At 37.7% G+C, this 20,475-nt stretch overlaps 4 protein-coding genes and 1 pseudogene across 6 annotated transcripts in view; all 5 read right to left on the bottom strand.

Moving 5' to 3' along the window:
• LOC107733689 (serine protease HTRA2, mitochondrial) overlaps positions 1-2,674 on the bottom strand; it is a 6,438-nt gene extending 3,764 nt beyond the window's left edge. Inside the window, exons 1-3 of the mRNA XM_016545420.1 lie at positions 2,590-2,674; positions 1,997-2,495; positions 1,486-1,690 (exon numbers count right to left, since the gene is read on the bottom strand). Of these exons, the coding sequence (XP_016400906.1) occupies positions 1,486-1,690; positions 1,997-2,436 (645 nt within the window). The 5' untranslated portion in view covers positions 2,437-2,495; positions 2,590-2,674. The remainder of the gene's footprint in view (positions 1-1,485; positions 1,691-1,996; positions 2,496-2,589) is intronic.
• Positions 2,675-4,124: 1,450 nt separating this feature from the next.
• Positions 4,125-6,024, bottom strand: LOC107733693 (28S ribosomal protein S26, mitochondrial-like). Its single transcript, XM_016545429.1, has 4 exons — positions 5,619-6,024; positions 5,292-5,438; positions 4,750-4,873; positions 4,125-4,523 (listed from the first exon to the last, which is right to left on the bottom strand). Exons 1-4 carry the CDS (start codon positions 5,837-5,839, stop codon positions 4,389-4,391), a joined length of 627 nt encoding a protein of 208 aa, XP_016400915.1. The 5' UTR covers positions 5,840-6,024; the 3' UTR covers positions 4,125-4,388.
• A 1,893-nt stretch (positions 6,025-7,917) lies between these two features.
• The window catches only part of LOC107733690 (neurofilament light polypeptide-like), an 18,011-nt gene continuing 5,453 nt past the window's right edge, over positions 7,918-20,475 (bottom strand). Inside the window, exons 1-4 of one of the 3 annotated variants that reach the window (XM_016545422.1) lie at positions 10,707-11,609; positions 9,251-9,406; positions 8,277-8,401; positions 7,918-8,127 (exon numbers count right to left, since the gene is read on the bottom strand). In XM_016545422.1, coding sequence (XP_016400908.1) covers positions 8,067-8,127; positions 8,277-8,401; positions 9,251-9,406; positions 10,707-11,531 — 1,167 coding nt within the window. In that variant the 5' untranslated portion in view covers positions 11,532-11,609 and the 3' untranslated portion in view covers positions 7,918-8,066. Of the gene's footprint in view, positions 8,128-8,276; positions 8,402-9,250; positions 9,413-9,576; positions 9,702-10,550; positions 11,682-20,475 lie in introns of those variants that run through there. The other 2 variants (XM_016545423.1, XM_016545424.1) reach the window with 2 other exon arrangements.
• Positions 13,384-17,048, bottom strand: LOC107733681 (butyrophilin subfamily 2 member A2-like; annotated as a pseudogene).
• LOC107733685 (uncharacterized) overlaps positions 18,687-20,475 on the bottom strand; it is an 11,361-nt gene continuing 9,572 nt past the window's right edge. The window contains exon 18 of the mRNA XM_016545417.1: positions 18,687-19,481. Within this exon, the coding sequence (XP_016400903.1) occupies positions 19,361-19,481 (121 nt within the window). The 3' untranslated portion in view covers positions 18,687-19,360. The remainder of the gene's footprint in view (positions 19,482-20,475) is intronic.

Here is a 20,475-nt window from a genome sequence, read left to right as displayed (position 1 = left end):
AACAAAAGAGCAATGATATGCAAGTGCTATGAAAAGTTAGCCTAACTTAATGCATGTAGCAAGTTTTTTCTTTAATTATATAAATAAAAAGAAAACAGATAAAATAGAAAAAGAATAGAGCAAGCTAGTGTTAGAGGCATTTTTTTTGCTTTTTATTAATTGTATAATAAATAAAAAGAAAACAAATAGATAGAATACAAAAAGAATAGAGAAGAAAACAAGCAGTTATATCTATGTTTTCTATATTAATAAATGTTAAAATGTTATTTATTCCTGTGAAAGCAAAGCTGAATTTTCAGCAGCCAGTCTACTCCAGTCTTCAGTGTCACATGATCCTTCAGAAATAATTTAAAGGGGTCATATGATGCTTTTTTAAAGATCATTATTTTGTGTATTTGGTGTAACAGAATATTTTGACATGCTTTAATGTTCAAAAAACACATTATTTTTCAAATACTGTACATTATTGTAGGTCCTCTATGCCCCGCCTCTCTCAAACGCTTCGTTTTCTACAAAGCCCCCTCCTTTGACAAGCGCAGTCTGCTCTGATTGGCCAACTGACCCAGTGCATTGTGATTGGCCAATCAGAGCAGACTGCTCTGATTGGCCAGCTGACCCAATGCATTGTGATTGGCCGAACACCGCAAGCACTCGTCACACACACACACACACGATGCGCAAAACTCTGCATTTGAACAGTCAATAGCAAATACTTAAACTAATAGCAAAACATACTTACAGTAGCTGATTCAGAAGCGCCAGATTGTCATAGTAAAGTCAGAATTACCTCCTCTCCTAGGTTCATGAAACGGTCGTCCATAAAATGCATTGCTGTTCTGTTGTAAGTGATCCAAATAAAGTGCTTTTGCTTTCGCACTGAAACACACAGCGTCTCCCTGACATGGCTGTTTCAACACTAACTGCGGTTACTGAAACCATGCCTTCTTTCTTTGCGTGCACATTTGGGTGCATTATGCAAATATTTCCACATAGTGGGGTAGATATGTGGGGGCGTGTTAGAATGAGCCGTTTTAGGGGGGCGTGGCAGAGTCTTAACTTTGATAAAGAATATTTGGTTGGTTTTGAGACTTTAGTCTTTGCAACTTCAGGGATCTTATCTATGCACAATCAACTTGTAACACTCCAAAGAGAAAGGAAAACTTGAAATCGCATCATATGACCCCTTTAATATACTAATTTGGTGCTAAAGAAACATTTATTTTTATTATCCATGTTGAAAACAGTTTTTGCTGCATAGAATTTTTGTGTAAACCATGACACACTTTTTTTCAGGATTATTTGATGAATAGAAAGTGAAAAGAACAACATTTATTTGAGACAGAAATCTTTTGTTACGTTGTAAGTGTCTTTACTGTCACTTGTGATAAATTTAATGCATCCCTGCTTAATATTTACGTCTTTCAAATTCTAAATATACATCACCCCAAACTTCTAAACAGTAGTACATTAAAGCACCACTGGTACCTTAGCACTGATTTTGATGGTAGCGATGTCTGCAGCCTGGTCGACATCCTGGACCGTGGCGTTGTAAGTCTCTCCATTGGTCAGTTTAACACGAACGCCACGCTTGTTGGCGACCACATGGGCATTGGTCACTATCAGGCCATCGCTACTTATGATGAAGCCAGAGCCATTCGAGATGGGCACCTCACGGCCAGAAAAGGGGTGTCTGAAAAACACAGCATATAGTATTAGTCACAATACCCAGCAGAACTGAAACTAAACACCTAGATGTCAGATACAACCAATTCACAAAGAATGAAAAAGTCCCTGCTGAGAAAAACAACTTAAACAAGCCTAAACTGGTTTGCTGGCCTCCAAGTCTAGTCAGGGTGGCTAGTTTATAAGAAGGGTTTGTCAGCAGCTTGACCAGAATGTAAGACTCGTTTAAACCAGCTCAGAGACTCGTTTTAAGCTAGTTTAAGATGTTTTCAGCAGGACTAGAACAGTTTCGTTGCATTTTTGACAGACTCACCGCCCAACGATCTCGATGTAGACTACAGCAGGTGTGGACTTCTCAACCACATCCGCGATGAAATTATACTTGTACCGCGGGCTGTCAGGTTTAAACGGAGAGGCACATTGCACTGTCGGTAGTAAACTGTCAATTAGCAAACGCCTGACCGCGACTGTCCTCTGTAGGGCATCTGTATTGTCCTCGTCTCTTAATGAATACAATGCTGCTGCTCCGAGTCCCAGTCCAAACGCGGCTGCCAGGCGAGCGCTGGGACCGCCGCCTCCTGAACTCCGGCGTGAAACTGTTACAGCTCCTGCTTCATGTTCCTCTTTACCTGAAGAGGAGTTAGAAAAGTGTCCTAAAGGCCTTACTGTCCTCACATTTGGCTGCCGACTGCTGTCCCGGAGACATCTCGTGATTGTCCTTATGAGACATCTATTAACATGTGATGTTGCCATGTTGCATCAGATCAGATGTATCGTAGAAAACATCCAATCCCGATGGAAGCAGGACATCACTGTGTCAAACACATTATATATTAGCAAAGGTTCCTGTGAAAATGTATATAAAATCTTCTTTAAATATGAATATGTGGTTAAAATGTTCTTCACATATGCTTGTCGAGGCGCGCCTGTCCAGTCCTCGGCTCGTCTTCGGTAGGGTCGGTGACTGTACCGGAAGCAGTAGTTGGCCAACGCGTCTGCGCATGTATGGTCATGTCTGAGGAGCTCAGGGTTGCCAAGTTCGCGGCTATCCCGTGAATTGAGTAACTGTATGTTGATTTTTTCCCCCGCGTTTAAAGAGGTTTGCATATTGCATAGATTATCGACTGAAATTAGTATTTTGAAATATTTTCCATTCTACCAACTCTGCCATGAGTTTTTTCTTTACCTTAGACATAATGTCATTTCTTTGATGCAATGTCTTTATTATATGAAAACAGATTATTTATGATTACTACTAGTGATTTTAAAGTTGAATTTGTGCATTACACATACTAGTGACTGTAAAATACGTATTTTAGGTATGAGAGTGGCATATGCTGAGTTTTGATATTTGGATAGTCATTGGGCTTGTTGGTTTTGTTACACACACCTGGCAACCCTGTGGGAGACTCCATCTGACAAGCCACGCAATTCGTACATTTTTGTCTAGTGTGACAACTAAAACCTTACTAATCAGAAATATTATGTAGATATGATTAAGTGATAGTGTAATAAATGTAATTGAATTATTAAATATCTTTAATTAATTTGACGTCAAACTCTTGCTGAATTTGAAACTCTTTGCTGATATAGAACCGCATACTAGCATACTACTTTTTTACCATATCGTTATATAAAGAGTAGTATACTATATCATTATATTTTTAGAGTAGCATGATATGCAGATCTGAATTGAGCATCTATTTCCCAGGCAATGTAAGATGAGGCAAGAATGTAAGTTTAAATACAATTCATGGATCTATTATTCAATCATTTTATGGATAAAAATAAATGATCTTCAGTATTCATATTAATAACCTATTTTTAAAAAAGTGCATTATTCAATCTGAATGTATAGTAGCTGTTGCTATTGTGACATGCGACACAAGGATTGTGAATATTTAAAAAAAATAAAAATAAAAACCCACGGGAAATAAACAACGTATGCTGTTCTGTGTCAGCTGCGTCACATGGATACGCCGTTTCCGTTCAGATCAAATCACAACGTAGGAAACCGATCCGGCGTGACACAGCTGACACAGAACAGCATACGCTGTTTACGTCCAGCTGATACTCTCCAAAATGGCACCAGGGTGATGCGGAGACAACGAATTGTTGAATAAAGCATTTTTTTTTTCTTTTGCGCACAAAAAGTATTCTCGTAATCTAATTTGTGCTCCGAAGATGAACGAAGGTCTTACGGGTTTGAAACGACATGAGGGTGAGTAATTAATGACAGAATTTTCATTTTTGGGTGAACTAACCCTTTAACCTCATGAACAAACTAAAAACACTCTCTTGCTAGCATGTATAATGTTTAAGTGTTATGGCTACATTTAGTGGCACTTCAATTATTCTACATTTAAGGTAATTAGAATTAATTCAGCACACACTTATTGGCCATTTTTTGCCATTTTTAGGTGTCATGACATTAGTTGGTGCTTTTACTGTATTAACTATTTTGACTAGTGAAGACCATCTTAAGAAGACAGTCCTAAGAGACTTTAGTATATTTGAGACATTTTGAGTTCCTCACATATCACTCACTACTTCCAATGACTCTCTCATAATACTTGCAGAGGGTCAGAAAGCACTCATATGGATCAGTTTTGAGAAAAACATTTTTTTTTGTCCATACAGTTTAAACGATGACACTGACAGTATATATTTTATGTACATTGTAGGTATTTTGGTTTTTGAAGTCCTTATTGCTGAAATGCAGTCCGTTTGACAACACGTCCTTCTTTATCAATGGCAAAGTTGTAGTTTTTCGGGTTGTCAAGAGCCTCTTCAATACGCTGATCTAGATTGTCCGGTGTGATGAAGTCCTTTGCCTCTTCCTGAAAAACAGATGAATGCAGGGTGAGAGAGAGATTAAATCATGAAACCCAAAAAAACCTATTTAATCAAATATAATAACACGAATAAAGCATGTCATCCTTTTCAGAAATGTATAAAATATCTTCAGTTTGTAAATTAATCAAATAAAAATACTGCAACACAAAACATGACGGCACTACTCATACATCGTTTAAATTTGAACAAAATTTCTGTAAAGGCACTCACCTGTAGTAGAAGAATTTGTCTTTCTTTCTCTTTAATGTAGCTCTCCAGCTCTTGCTGGCGTAAGATGGCTGCTTCTCTCTTCTTCAGCTCAGCGGCCTCAGCCTCCTTCTGCATGCGTTGCGCTCTTGAAGACCAGATGGTACACATTCATTTCAAACAGCAACGAAAAGCAAGTATATCTGACTGCATCCCTCACCACCATAAATCACATCACTACAAGTTACACCCCCTAAAACAAAAAAGCCAATTAGGGAATGTCATCAGAGCCCCTAAAGGGGGAGTAAATTAACTGCAAATGTTCATGTATGGGTGAACTATCCCTTTAACTGCCATGCACAAATCTTTTGCAGCCTCATGGGATAATCAAGTGCCGTTCTCGCCAGATATTGTAGGTCATCCAAGGACTTTTTGTCTACTGTTTTATGAATACTGTGAATTCAGACATATTACTCTGTTCACAGTGTTTTCAGCTCACTATTTTGGATGCAGCTAGAACCTTCTCACAAAATGCCCCTCACGTATCTCACCTCTAAATGACTCACCTTATTTTACACATTCTGAGGTTTTCAGCATCATTCAAGGCTATCAGTGACCGATGCTCTTCTGCCTCCCTTTTAGTTCTCTCCTCTGCCACGGAACCAACCTCCTCTTCATATTTCTTCCTCAACATCTGCTCCTTGAACTCAAGTCTACATGCATAAAATGTTCAGATATATCAGTTGAGATTATGTCAGTTTCAAACTCAAGTGGCTTAAGTCTCAACTGTTATAATAAATAGTGTGAGCTTGGTAATCAGAAAACCAGATGTATTCACTGGTGACTAGACATCATAATCAGTCAGGAAATGGTTCAATGTCATGCAGTCTTACCGCAGGGCTCTTAATATCAGATTGTATTCAGTGTAACGCTCCTTTAGTACAACCATTTCTACTGGATCTACGGGAGGGGGAGTCTTGATCCGTCCCAATTTTGACTTCGCTATGGGGTCTGTGCGAGATTTTCTTCCCCTGACAGTTTCGACCAAAACAGCAGTACGAGGAGAGAGAAGACGGACGACAGGAGCATGACACCTCGATAAAGCCCGCAACATGTTGAAGATTAAATCTTATTATGATTAACCTTAAGCGTCTATGCAGAACATACAGTCAAACCCTAAAGGAATTAAGGAATATAGTATAGTATTATATAGTAACAGATTCCAGCATGGCTACATAACATTGAGCATCTTCACTAGGCCGCCATGTTCTTGAACTTTAACCACGGAAGCTGTTTGTTTTACTCGATCCACAGTCAAGACTGAGCTGAACGCAAAGCGCTCTCTACTGCCGCGCGCCGGAAGGAAGCAGAACTGCGAACAAGGGATGGGAATTAGGAAATTAACTTTACTGTTATGATTATGATTTATTTGAACGATTTCGGCTCCTTAACGGTTCCATTAACCGTTCTAGCCTGCGTCGGAAGAAATATTTGAAAAAAAAATCTAAAAAGCGGTCTAGAGGCGGCATAACCGAGGTAATAAGGTAAGCATCGGTTGGTTAAAAATACTAAACAAACAACAATTTGGTAACGTATTCCTTTTTGATAAAACACCGCTGACATAATATAATATATTTACATAAAAAGCCAGTCATATGAACAGCCGGTATACATGGTTGTTGTCTCTGTGGAAGCACATTTCTGCCACATAAAAAAAAAAAAAGCTTAGGTAAATTATAATTATGACATAAAAGTCATAATGTGTGTGTGTGTGTGTGGCTGAAATGGGCTTCACAGGGACAACAATTTGCAGTTATTTATTATTGTTTATTTATTTTGTAATTTATTTTATTCATTTTTTCCCGAATTGGGCATGACAAAACGTAAGTTCAGTAAGGTAACTCAGACTGAATCATTAATGTGTCTGACTGATACATGAGGGTTTTGTTCACTAAAAAGAACCAACTCAAAAGAGTCAATTGTTCAGGAATTGGGCTACACTGATCACATTGTTATTGTTAACTAATAGAATCAGGTTTGAGTCATTCATCATAAACCTGCTTATCCATTTTTTCCATCTTAATGTGAAAATGTTCCAGAGGTTTTAATGGGCAATCTTTGGATATCTGGACCTCACTGCATGTCTTGCACACAAACACACACCAGAGATGTGCTCCAGAAGAGGTACTGTTGCTTTATTCAGCATGTATTTTAGGTGCAAACATACAGCACCATTCAGTTCAGAGACTGTCGTGATAAACAGCCTCGGTTTCTTGTTCATTTCCAAATTACTGATAATTGACATACATTTTAACTTAGATGACACAACAAAAGCAGATGAAAGCATGTTGTATTTTAACCACAAGTCTGAAAACTCCAGTTCTAGAGCTTTTATTTCTACTCTTGATTTTCAGTCATGCTATTATCAAGTCAAACACTGTAAATGCTAAAGCAAAAGAATCAAATATTCTCAACCAAACAAACATATGAGAAGCGGAACACAGACATATAGCAAATGAAATATTACTACAACATTTGCTAAAATGAACACATTCTAACTTAACATAGCTAAAACTTAACTGTTACACTAACTACATGTAATCTAAAGAGCCAGGGATGGTGGACAGTGTCCTGTTGACTGATTCTTGGTCTAATGTCGAATTAACAAATTGGCTTTAGTCCATTATTCTAGCACCCAAAGTGAGTTGAGACTGAACAACGATTCACCTCAACAAACAATTGGTTAAGTTTGCATATAAGGGATCATTGGCTAATCTGATTTTCAATGGGTGCTGGGAAACATAAAAATGAATATTTAGTGAAAACTATTATTTGCAGAACAATATAGTATTCTTTAAGTTAAACCATCTAAGGTCCTCCATTAGAATCTGCCAACATGACACTGAGCTCTGGCTGAGTGAGTGCTGCCCTTAGCGATGTCTCCAAGGCGGTCATTTGTCCATTTTCAAGTGTAAAGAAGAAGGGGGACCTCATTATGTGTACCTCTTGTGTGACACAAGGGCTCGTCTGACTTTAAAGCGATGATATGTTGCGGTTTAGTTTCATGGTTAGATGGTGGAATTTGGGTGTAATTAACTAAAGAACTAGGATCGAAAGTAAATGTAAAGGTTATGGATATGGATTTGGCGACGAGGGTCTTAAATGGTGGGTCCAGGTTAGTAGGGTTTTTTTGGGGAAAAAAGTAGATTTATGTGCATCTCAGTGTTTGGGAAGGTGATGTATTTGTTAGTATTTTAGGATGTTAATGTGGGTCTGACTCAACAGTATTCAAAATATGAATTTGATGAATGTGAGTTACTAGGGTTTTGTGTTTTAGGGGTTTAGGCCAGGGCTGGTAGGGTGGAATACGTAAATCGAATTTCTTCTCCCTCCAGGAGTTTCCTGTAAAGACAAAAATAAAGTTAAGTTCAAAACAAACCGCATCAAATCAATACTCATTTATGATCTAACATTCTTTTTGAATGCACAAGAATGGTTTTAAGTTAAATTGATTAAAGAAACTGCAAGTGTCATACTGTCAAGTATATTACCTGTAAGCTGCAATCTCAACATCCAAAGCCATCTTCACGTTAAGCAGATCTTGATACTCCCGCAAATACCGTGACATTTCCTCTTTCGCATCAGCGATGTCCCTCTCTAGGTCACTTATCCTCCCCTAGAAGTTGTTCAAAGAAAATTTCAAAGCATAAATTAATGCTGATATGCTTCAGTGTTCCTACACACTGTTTTTGTGCCAGAGATACAGAGTAGTAGAGCAGAACTTCATAGATCGTAAAGATTGTAGTCAGCACTACCTTTCCCTCTAGAGTCAGTCTCATCTGTCCTACTCAGTTTGTCAGTCATGACTCAGCACTGATGGAATGAGTCCGCATCAGTAACATTTCTGCAACTTTGGTATCACTTGGACCTTACAATGCCAAAAGCACAGCAGAAACATTTTTCCATCAATGCTGAGACTCTAGAACAGTAAAGGTCAGCACACTGACTTGTCATGGTAAAAGCAAATTTACAGTCTTTGTGTCAAGTCTTTGTCCTCAACAAATAAGGAAACAAAGACTTGAAGCAGAGAAAAGTCAGAGAATTGTACCTTTAGGGGCTAACACCAGCTTGTCACTGTGGCAGTTCCAATTTTTGTACCTCATCTACCCCTAAAAGGTTGACAGTTGTACTTTACATATTACTACTCTTAGGTACAATTATGCACAATTTAGGGGTAGATGAGGTACAACGTTGTTTGCTTAAGACTATGGCCCCAGTAGCAAGCTGTTGTACCCATAAAGGTACAATTTTTGGACATTTTATATGTGTATTATGCCCATCGACACAAATAAAGATTGTTCCGGTTATTTTCCATGTCATTATTCTTCTCTTTTATACAGAATGTTTCTGCAGTCAAGAGCATAATGGCCTCACTTCTAAGAGTGTCTCCACTGAGACATTTGTGTGGTCGTATTGCGTACGTGGTGCAATTATATTTGGATTGATTGCTGCTGGTGATCTATACCTGGTACTTGGTGACCTCAGTGTCCTGCGTCTCCTCTAGCTCCCCTAGTTGTGCATTCAGAGAATCGATGACATTTCTCAGTGTCTCGACCTCAGCCAAACGGGACTGCAGCAGCCGTCGATACTCAGCGGTCTCCTCACGTACCAAGTGCACAGCCTCCTCCTGCTTGAACAGCGTAGTGGTGGTCAGCTCCACTACGCTCACCACCTTCCCCCGGAACCAGGCTTCGGCGGTCTGCATGTTGCGTCCAGCCAGGCTCTCATACTGCGCTCGGATCTCTCTCTTGATTAAAGAAACTGCAAGTGTCATACTGTCAAGTATATTACCTGTAAGCTGCAATCTCAACATCCAAAGCCATCTTCACGTTAAGCAGATCTTGATACTCCCGCAAATACCGTGACATTTCCTCTTTCGCATCAGCGATGTCCCTCTCTAGGTCACTTATCCTCCCCTAGAAGTTGTTCAAAGAAAATTTCAAAGCATAAATTAATGCTGATATGCTTCAGTGTTCCTACACACTGTTTTTGTGCCAGAGATACAGAGTAGTAGAGCAGAACTTCATAGATCGTAAAGATTGTAGTCAGCACTACCTTTCCCTCTAGAGTCAGTCTCATCTGTCCTACTCAGTTTGTCAGTCATGACTCAGCACTGATGGAATGAGTCCGCATCAGTAACATTTCTGCAACTTTGGTATCACTTGGACCTTACAATGCCAAAAGCACAGCAGAAACATTTTTCCATCAATGCTGAGACTCTAGAACAGTAAAGGTCAGCACACTGACTTGTCATGGTAAAAGCAAATTTACAGTCTTTGTGTCAAGTCTTTGTCCTCAACAAATAAGGAAACAAAGACTTGAAGCAGAGAAAAGTCAGAGAATTGTACCTTTAGGGGCTAACACCAGCTTGTCACTGTGGCAGTTCCAATTTTTGTACCTCATCTACCCCTAAAAGGTTGACAGTTGTACTTTACATATTACTACTCTTAGGTACAATTATGCACAATTTAGGGGTAGATGAGGTACAACGTTGTTTGCTTAAGACTATGGCCCCAGTAGCAAGCTGTTGTACCCATAAAGGTACAATTTTTGGACATTTTATATGTGTATTATGCCCATCGACACAAATAAAGATTGTTCCGGTTATTTTCCATGTCATTATTCTTCTCTTTTATACAGAATGTTTCTGCAGTCAAGAGCATAATGGCCTCACTTCTAAGAGTGTCTCCACTGAGACATTTGTGTGGTCGTATTGCGTACGTGGTGCAATTATATTTGGATTGATTGCTGCTGGTGATCTATACCTGGTACTTGGTGACCTCAGTGTCCTGCGTCTCCTCTAGCTCCCCTAGTTGTGCAGTCAGAGAATCGATGACATTTCTCAGTGTCTCGACCTCAGCCAAACGGGACTGCAGCAGCCGTCGATACTCAGCGGTCTCCTCACGTACCAAGTGCACAGCCTCCTCCTGCTTATCTGTCAGCTCCACTACGCTCACCACCTTCCCCCGGAACCAGGCTTCGGTGGTCTGCATGTTGCGTCCAGCCAGGCTCTCATACTGCGCTCGGATCTCTCTCAGAGCGGCCGACAGGTCCGGTCTACTTGTGTCCAGCTCCACGCTGAGGCTGGCAACCTGTAGCTGGACCCTCAACCCCTCCTGCTCCTCTGCAAACACTTGCTTCAAGAAGGCCAACTCCTGCGCCAGGGAGACCACGCTGGCCTCGGCATCACAGCTGCACAGAGCGATCTGACCCGCCTCCTCCCTCAACCTCTGCACCTCTGTCTCTGCCCGGCTACGCCGCCGCGTCTCTTCCTCCCAGCGCTCGTGCAGCTGTGCATGCGCCTCCCGCAATTTCTCCCTCTGCGCCTCCATGCGTGCTTTATTCTGGGCCTCTTGGTGCAGCTGCTCCCTGAGGCCCCGTACCTCCTGGAGGTAGAGCTGCTGCACACGGGATGGCTGACTCTGCCTGCGCCGCAGGCCCTCCAGCTGTAGGAGCAGCACCCGGTTTTGTTGCTCAAGGTGTCGCACCTTCTCGATGTAGGATGCGAAGCGGTTGTTCAGACCCACCAGCTGCTCTCGCTCTTGGGTCCGCAGCTCCAGCAGCTCTGCATTTTCTATGCTCGCCTGACTCAGGTCGCTCTGCTCCCAGCGCTGCAGCGGCTCCAAACGCGTCGACCACCTGGAGGACGACAGGGGCCCTCGGGAGAGCCGGTAGGTGGTTCTGCTGGAGGGGGAATCTTCCCATCGCCGGGAGAGGGAGGAGGAGATGAAAGGGTCAAAGCTCATGATGCAGGATTTTTTTTTGTTTTGTTGCTTTTTGTTTGGTTTTCAAATGATGTTGATGTTTTGTTGGTTGGAGAAGTTTTTCTCTTTAAGTCCCCCTTGTTCTGCACACCATTAGTGGAGATGAACCGGCACTGCACCAGTTTAGAAATGCTGCAGAGCAGTGTGCTTTATACAGGACACACATACAGTGCACTCTCTCCACACACACACAGATCCTCAGCCAATCAACAGCTCAGCAGTGTCATGATGCTGCCAATTGGTTTTGTGTTTCTTTTTTTAGCTGGAGTAGCATATCAGGAGGTAGGGCAGACTGATACATCTTTAATATAGAGACATTTTGCATGTTTCCAGACATTTAAAAAAAAAAAAAGTTATTGAATTAGCTATGTGAATCTAATGTGAAACATATTTTAAAGAAAACCATACAGTCAGGTTATTATTATAAACAATAACAATCAAGTTATTGTTTATAGTATTATTGAAAGTGGGAACAGAAAAATTAAGAATATAAGCAGTTTCTTTTCACTATATACAATTTTATATTTAAATTCATTAGCCGAAGTATGAAAAGCATTGAAGCATTTAATTGTACAATAATTCTTGAATTTTCAATTGAAATCAATTAAATAAAGTTAGCATGGGTAGGGTAACATTAGCTCATCCTACATGGTAAGTTGTTTAAGACACTTTAAACCTCCTAAGTTCTCTCTCTTCCAGGAATGGCGCTGCCTCTGGCTGACATCTTTGGATCACAGAAAGACAAATCTCTGACAAATTATCTGATTCATCAATCTCTCCTTGCTGTAATTTTAAACACACCGTTATTTTAGGATTTATAGGATAAAGGTTTGGAGCAATATACAATACGTTTTCCATTGAGGATTTTTTGACTAGTATATTCTGGCATCAGAACCAAATATGGGTTATAAGTCATTATACAGCATTGCAATAAAATGTAGGAATGGAATGCATTTAGACACTACTCTAAAATAAAGTTACCTGTGATATGAACTGTGCCACAAAGTCCCTTAGTGCATACAGCTCCTTCTGTACACTGAAAGACAATTAGTTAAAACAGTACAGCAATTAAGCAATACACAAGACATAAATCAATACAATGAAATAGTATGGTAAATGGACAATCTACAAAACAATACCATTACTGGGTTATCATATACTGCTGACTTCAAAATGTGTAGTTAAAAATTGGAAAAAGAAGTCAACTTACTCTCCCCATGCCATTACCCCTGTAATTCATATATGAAGATATGACAGTTAATATCAATAAGGACTCTCATACATGAGAAGCATAATGTACCACAGAAACTCAGTATTCATGGATCTGCAAAATCAGCCACACACCAGCCATAATGCTTTCAAACGGCAGCACTAATACACGCAGATCATCCACTGTTCTCTCCCCCTTATCTTATCAACGGAAGGATAGAAGAGAAGAAATTATTAGTTAAAAAAATAAAAAAAACAAATGACCTCTCCAAATCAGACATTTTTGTTTAGGCATTGACACCTACACACTTGCAGTATTAATTCTGTTACAAGAGAAACAGAGTTGATCACTGGCAAACCTGCTCCCCCAAACATGAAGAAAGTATTGTACACAGCATCTGCAAAACAAATATATATATATATATATATACTTAGATTTTTGACAAATAATCAAACAAATAAATAAATAAATAGGTTTTTAAGCATATACATTCATATTTAGCCCTGTTAGGCCTATATTAAATCTATTATAAATTATTTTGGCAGAAAAAAATTTTTTTTTTTTACTTTCAGTGTATTTTGTTACCAGGAACTCCTCTGGAAAATCGCTCAGAAACAGTTGCAGTCAAGACATGGAGAAGAACTGTGACAAAAATCCAACCAAAACGCTCTGTGATCAAAGACACATTTCAATACTCAGGTTAGAATGCCTGGTAACCCATACTATACAATCAGAATTTATAATCTGAAAGTAAGTGAAGGCTGAAAAAAAAAACAATTACATAAATGTTACAGCATGCCAATCACTTTTTTTCTTTGAGAATAAACAGGGCAACTGAGTTTGCTGACATTTGATACCAGCTTACCATTAGTATACTCCAGAATCTTAAGGTAATATAAAATAAATGGAAGGGAAGATGACAAATAAACTGTTACAAGTTGATTTCATATGTTCATTCATGTTATACTACAAATATTCTTCCATAATACTGCCCTCTTGTGTGTATATTGTATCTGTGAATGTGCATGTTGTGTTACAGGTGGGCATGTTCTTATTCATTGGAGGTGGCTATTGGTCCACTCTCTCACCTGACCCGGCCAGTTATAAGGAATGTCCCAAACGCTCAACCTTGGCCATCTTTGTACCATTTGCCAAATTCGTTCTTCCTGTCAATTCGCGTTTGTTTGTTAACTCATTACCTTTGTGTTAATGTATTCGTCGATTCGTTCGTTTCATGTAGAGTTTCGTATCATAGAGATTGGTGAATTATTGTGTTTAGAGTGTATTGGAGTCTAATTGTATCTGTGTCTTGCATTTCTAATTTGCTGTTCTCCATTTACCTGACCTTTGCCCATTTGTCTCGGATTCTAACTTGTCTGTTACGAGCCATTGTAATATATGCGACCCTGGACCACAAAACCAGTCTTAAGTTGCTGGGGTATATTTGTAGCAATAGCCAAAAATACATTGTATGGGTCAAAATTATAGATTTTTCTTTTATGCCAAAAATCATTAGGATATTAAGTAAAGATCATGTTCCATGAAGATAGTTTGTAAATTTCCTACTGTAAATATATTAAAACTACATTTTTGATTAGTAATATGCATTGCTAAGAACTTCATTTGGACAACTTTAAAGGCGATTTTCTCAGTGTTTTGATTTTTTTCTGCGCCCTCAGATTCCAGATTTTCAAATAGTTGTATCTCAGCCAAATATTGTCCTATCCTAACAAACCATACATCAATGCAAAGCTTATTTATTCAGCTTTCAGATGATGTATAATTCTCAATTTCGAAAAATTGACCCTTATGACTGGTTTTATGACACATTGTCAGCTTTTCAAATTTCATATTTGCATTTATCACAGTGCCTTAAAGCACTTAATAATACACAATTATAAAATAATAGTTATGAAATGTACATACCAGAAACTGTTGTGTTCCAATTAAAATATGGGGCCATAAGAAATAATAAAATGATCCTCGTCAGATTAATTGTTGCACACATTGTTACCTCAACAACAGACCCTGAACAAAGCAATGAAAAAAAACACTTTCAAGACATCAACAGGCTTATAAGATTAAAAAAAAAAAACTGACGATACATGCAGACTTAGGAATGTTCAAGTCACTTACCTTCAATTACACCCCACAGAACAAATGCAATAGACAAACAGATGTTGGGACAGACTGCCTGCAGATAATTTATGTACATGGGTTTTGTGCCAGTATCTGCAGAAGAACATAAACACCATGTGCAATCAGATACATGGTGTCTGAGAATAAAAGAACGGCAATTAAACATCCTATTACTTTACATTTGGAATACATTAAAAATATAACTCTTAACAGCATACCTCCATAACTCCTAGCCTACCTTTTCTGCTTATATAGATAGTGACTGCAAAGAGAAAGGAAAACTTGAAATCGCATCATATGACCCCTTTAATATAAAAGTCAACAAGAGGGAAGTAAAGCAAAGCATCAGTATGATGATGTGCAGAGCAGACATCCCTACATTAAGCTGTTAAAAAGAACCATTTGAGACAAATGTATTACAGCATTTGATAAAAAACTAAATCATTGTTTCCACAAAGCAAATACATAAATTGATTTATAAATGATATACATATCTACACTATGTCTCAAAAGTTTGTGGCCAGTAAGATTTTTTTTTTAAATGTTTTTGAAGTGTCTTCTGCTCACCAAGACTGTATTTATACAGTAAAGGCTACAGAATGCACTATAAACAGTAATATTGTGAAATATTCTTAAAGTAATGGTTTGCTGTTTTAATATATTTCGAAATGTAATTTGTGATGCAAAGCTGTATTTTCAGCATCATTACTCCAGTCTTCAGTGTCACATGATGCTTCAGAAATCATACTAATATGCTGATTTGCTGCTTTAGAAACATTTATTATTATTATCTTATTTATATATTTCAGATTTGTTTTAGTAATTTTGTTATGTGCTTTTGTCTATTCGTCTTTGTTTAAAAACATGTTTATAGCTTTATTTCAGTTCTAGTAATTATTTTATGTTGCTTATTTTTAGTTAGTTGTCAATGCAACATTTTTACTTTTCATTTGTGTTTTGAGTTTTCCATCTAATATCTCCATTTTATTTTAGCTTTATTTAAATAACTGAAAAGTATTTTTATTAGTTTTTGTCAACAATAGCAACACTGTTGTGCTGCTTAGTATTTTTGTAGAAACAAAAATAACAATTATTTGTAATCAAAATAATTTAGATGTCTTTACTGTCACTTTTAAACAAAAGTATTGATTTATTAGAAAAAACAAACAAACAAAAAAGAGGTTACAGTGTATGTCTCAGATGACTTACCCAACCGCTGAATTTCTACAGTTGCAGAGTTCACTGATTTCTCTGTGTGGACTTCACACATGTATTCTCCCTTGTCAGCAGTCTGGACATTTTTTAGTCTTATTGAGAAGTTGCCTTTGGGAATTTCTTCTCTGAAGAACTCTGCTCTGTCTCTGTAACGCTTGTGAGACGATCCTGGAAATATCGTCCCATTCTGGAAAAGCAACACAGGAATGATGTCTGGACTTTTGTCCACCTTCTTCCATGAGACCTCGTCAAAGTGTTGAGGAGGGATATGGGAGTCCACCATGCAGTTTAGAACAACATCCTCACCAACACGTGCAAATACAATTTGATCTTCTCCTGTCACAACTACACGCTCTGTTACAAACAAAAGCAGGAAAAAATCAAGCAGGAAAAAAAGTAAAGTAAAAAAGTGTTTAAAGATTATTTGCAATGAGATAAACACTTACCCACATGTTGAATTGTAACCGAGATCTCTCCAACATCCTGGTAAGAGTAAACTACACATCTGTAGAGACCAGTGTCTGCAACTGTTATATTTTCCAACAGGATTGAGAAGTTTTCTTTAAAGATCTGATCAGAAAAAAAATGTGCTCTATCCCTGTAAGACTGATGCTGAGCCTCAGGTCTGTCCTGTCCATCCTGAAACCAAGTGCACTAATGCCTCTTCATCAGTCCTCTTCCATTCGACCTCCAGCTCCTCCACAGGTAATGGGGTTTCCACAGAGCAGGGCAGTATGATGGAACCCCCCAGCTGTACCACCAGAGGCTGAGCAGGTCCTTGAAACAAGAGCCCTTAAAAAAAGAAAAGATGGGATTGTTAAAGCATGTACACAAGTCAAAAACACAATGTAAACAAGTATGAAACAAAGCATGTGATCCTCACCTTCAGATGTAAGAAGAGCTGCTGCAGATATCAAGACTCTAAACATGCTCATGTTCCAGGTGCACATATCTACAGAGCTATGAACATTTCTGAATATAATAGATTAAAAAAATAAACACAGCTCTAGTATAAACTGACTACATTATACAAAGAACAATTGGGTGTGAATGTAAGTTCTTCCTACTTTAATTTCATTCGAGTGTAGTTGTGCAACATGGCCTTTGCATTTATTGACTTTATACAGCTAGAACTCAGAAGCTGCTTTTTAATCTCTGTTGTTTTGTCTTAGCCACTCCAGGAAATCCCCTGCAAGGCTGAGATGGATTACCTATATGAATGTTTCAGATTTTCCCTGTCAGCTATCAATGGTAGCCATTTCTAATAACTTCTGGTGCACTTCATTTACATCCAGCATAAACGCATGAAGCCATGTTTGACAGCTGGCCAAAGGCGATTGTTTTAGTTTAAAATATTAGTATTTTTCTCACACACACACACACACACACACGTTTCACTTCAGAAGACATTGATTCATTCACTGGGGTTGTATGGATTACAGTTGTGATTGCTTTGTGAGTTTTTGAAGACTATTGGATGACTGTCAACTTGCATTATATGGACTCAGATGGATTCTTTTTCTAATAATCTTTGTTGGTGTTCATCTGAAGAAAGAAAGTCATATACATCTGGGATGCTCTATTTAGGTCCTATTTCAGCAATATCACATTTTATTTTTTCCTCACTAAACGTTACATAAAAATTAAAGTGTGGGGTGTATTAAGATGTTTACTCTTTTCAATATAATGTCAAAAGGACAAATGCCATAAAGTAAATTGTATTTATTGATTAACCAGCAGACAGGATCACATGAAGCAATTCAAAATGTGTGAGTGACATTTGCCGCTTGCAGAGTTTAAAACGGAGAAGTGAACTCAAGCACCGTAGTGACGCTGGCACGGTTTCCTACTTTCAGATTATGTGGATTAGATTTGTTGAATTTGTTCAAATACATTATTTTACTTAAGCTTTTGAAATGGGAAAAGAATGCTGCTTTTGTTTTCTTTTGAAAAATACCTTTTTTGTTGCAAAAAATTTACAAGCATGAAGACTAAAACCACTGACAGTTTTGTAAACTTCATAATTGTGAATGGCAAATTCTTAATTCATGAATGCCATGTCACAAATTCCTCCAATTTGAATAACAAATGACATAAGGCTGTGAAAAATGTAAAAGGTACATCTATTGTAAAATACTATTAATCTGTGTTTAACAATGTGAATGGCTTTTTTTTAAATAATTTATTTAGTTTTATCCTAGTCATGATGAACTCAGTGGGAGACCCATGAACAGAAATGATGTGCATCAATATCCATTTATAGCACAGCCAGTATACTCAGATTGGCCCACTCATTAACACTAATTAGTTATGCTCCAATACTTTACATCTTTTACTGTTTTGATGTTCGACTTCTTGTCGTTCATCAGTAATGTTTCCTCTTTTAATTACAAGGGTTTCAGGGGTCTAATTCATCTGGATAAATTTTTGTTTTTATAAACTATTTAATTAAGTAATGAGAATTTTTTTTTGGTAATAAACAAGCCAGGATATTTAGGTTACATATTATAAACGTTTAAATAATGACACGGGTAAAAAAAAAAAAAAAATTCAAAGATTTCCCCCCATTTTTTAGGACACCTTTTATTGTATCAGAGTCATTTTGCATTGCTTTACAGATATATCAACTACAACTACATGGACTTTTTTTCCTGATCTACTGCAGATCATCTCTACAGCAGAAGTGGCAGAGTACATCAGGAGTATTGACAAATTTAATTATTTTAACTTGTGGCATTTCAGCTTTTACAGAAGCAGGTTAAAACCTGCAGATAAGAAGTCCAAATAAAACCTCTCAATGTAACAATACTTATGGTTTAAAACCCTCAGATAGGGTCAGAAGGCACATATTTTTTTCCCAATAGCTGTAAAAAAAATCTGCAGTGACCATACATTAAACTTTTGACAGCCTTAATATAAAACTTCACCGTCACCGTCTCGAAAAACATTAAAACCAATAACTGACTTGGTAAGAAGGAATGTATTATTCTGTGGGACAAAAAAATAAACTAAAATAAAGAATAAATTGATTAAAATGCAGCCATCATTGTCCAAAATTAAAACTCTCTTCAACTTTGTGTACAGACTGATATTAAGACTATTTTTTAAACAGAAATGATAAAATATTCAGAAGAATGACCAAACAAACACCAAAGCCCCACGCTGACGTTTTATCCATGTGAATTTTTACTGTATCCAACTAATTACAGAGATTGAGATGGTTAAATCCCTGTCGGTGTGCTGGGAATCAGGGGTGTGATTTGGCTTTATTTCGGTCAATGCCTTTGTTTTCTGGTATATGCTTGTAAGTGCAGCCATTCTTAATGCAGCCATTTGTCCTCCAAAAATAACATTCATCAGGCTGTTTGCTGAGGGGAAAAAAAAGCACAGACAAAAAAAAATAAAAAAATACACAATTACCATTAAAACATAATCGATTTACACAATAATATTATTATAAAATTACTGTCATATCTATTTCACATCTTTCATTTGAGGAATAGGTCTTCAAATTTAGAAATGTAATAATAATAAAAAAAATCTATTTGCTGAAAATTTACTCATCTTCAGGCCATCCTAGATGTAGATGAGTTTGTTGTAGGGCTGCCACTAACGACTATTTTTATTTCGATTAATCTTTGCGTGAACATTTGGGCGGTGTTATGCAAATCTTCCCACATAGTGTGGTAGATATGTGGGGGCGTGTTCGAACGAGCCGTTTTAGGTAGGTGTGGCTAACTCTTAACTTTTATAAAGAATATCTCTTTGGATTTGAGACTTTAGTCTTTGCAACTTTACAGATCTTCTTTATGCACCAAGAGCTTGTAACACTCTAAAAAGAAAGGAAAAAATGAAATCGCATCATATGACCCCTTTAATAAAATTTAATTTAACCATTAAAACGGAGTATAGAAAAATGGAAAAAACTGAATTTGGAAATAAAAACTGATTTCATAGTGCCCTATAATTATTAAAAAAAAAATAGTGGTAATAAAAATATATGCAAGTGAACAACAGCCTTTAAAATGACTTAAAATACATATAAAATAGCAATGATGCAATAATTAGTTCAAATAAAGTATCAAAAGCAAGAAATCATATGGTTTTATTGAACAAAATTGTTAAAATACATAATTATAAACAATAGAGCTAATGTACAGTACACATTACAACAAAGGCCTGTAGGGGGCGCCAACGGTCTGACGATCGTTTTTACACATTACTGTGCGATCTAATCCTTGTTTAATATTGACCAAACACCATCTAATTCAAATGTCCACTTAATCTTTAATATTTGGCCATTTCTTTAGCACAGAAATGCTATAGCCCCTGTAATTAAAGGGGTCATATGATGCGATTTCA

Source organism: Sinocyclocheilus rhinocerous, unplaced genomic scaffold, assembly GCF_001515625.1.
Source record: "Sinocyclocheilus rhinocerous isolate Xijiao unplaced genomic scaffold, SAMN03320098_v1.1 scaffold789, whole genome shotgun sequence".
Classification (NCBI taxonomy): domain Eukaryota; kingdom Metazoa; phylum Chordata; class Actinopteri; order Cypriniformes; family Cyprinidae; genus Sinocyclocheilus; species Sinocyclocheilus rhinocerous.
The sequence above is the reverse complement of the archived record's forward strand: the minus strand, read 5'-3'. Positions and strand labels throughout refer to the sequence as shown.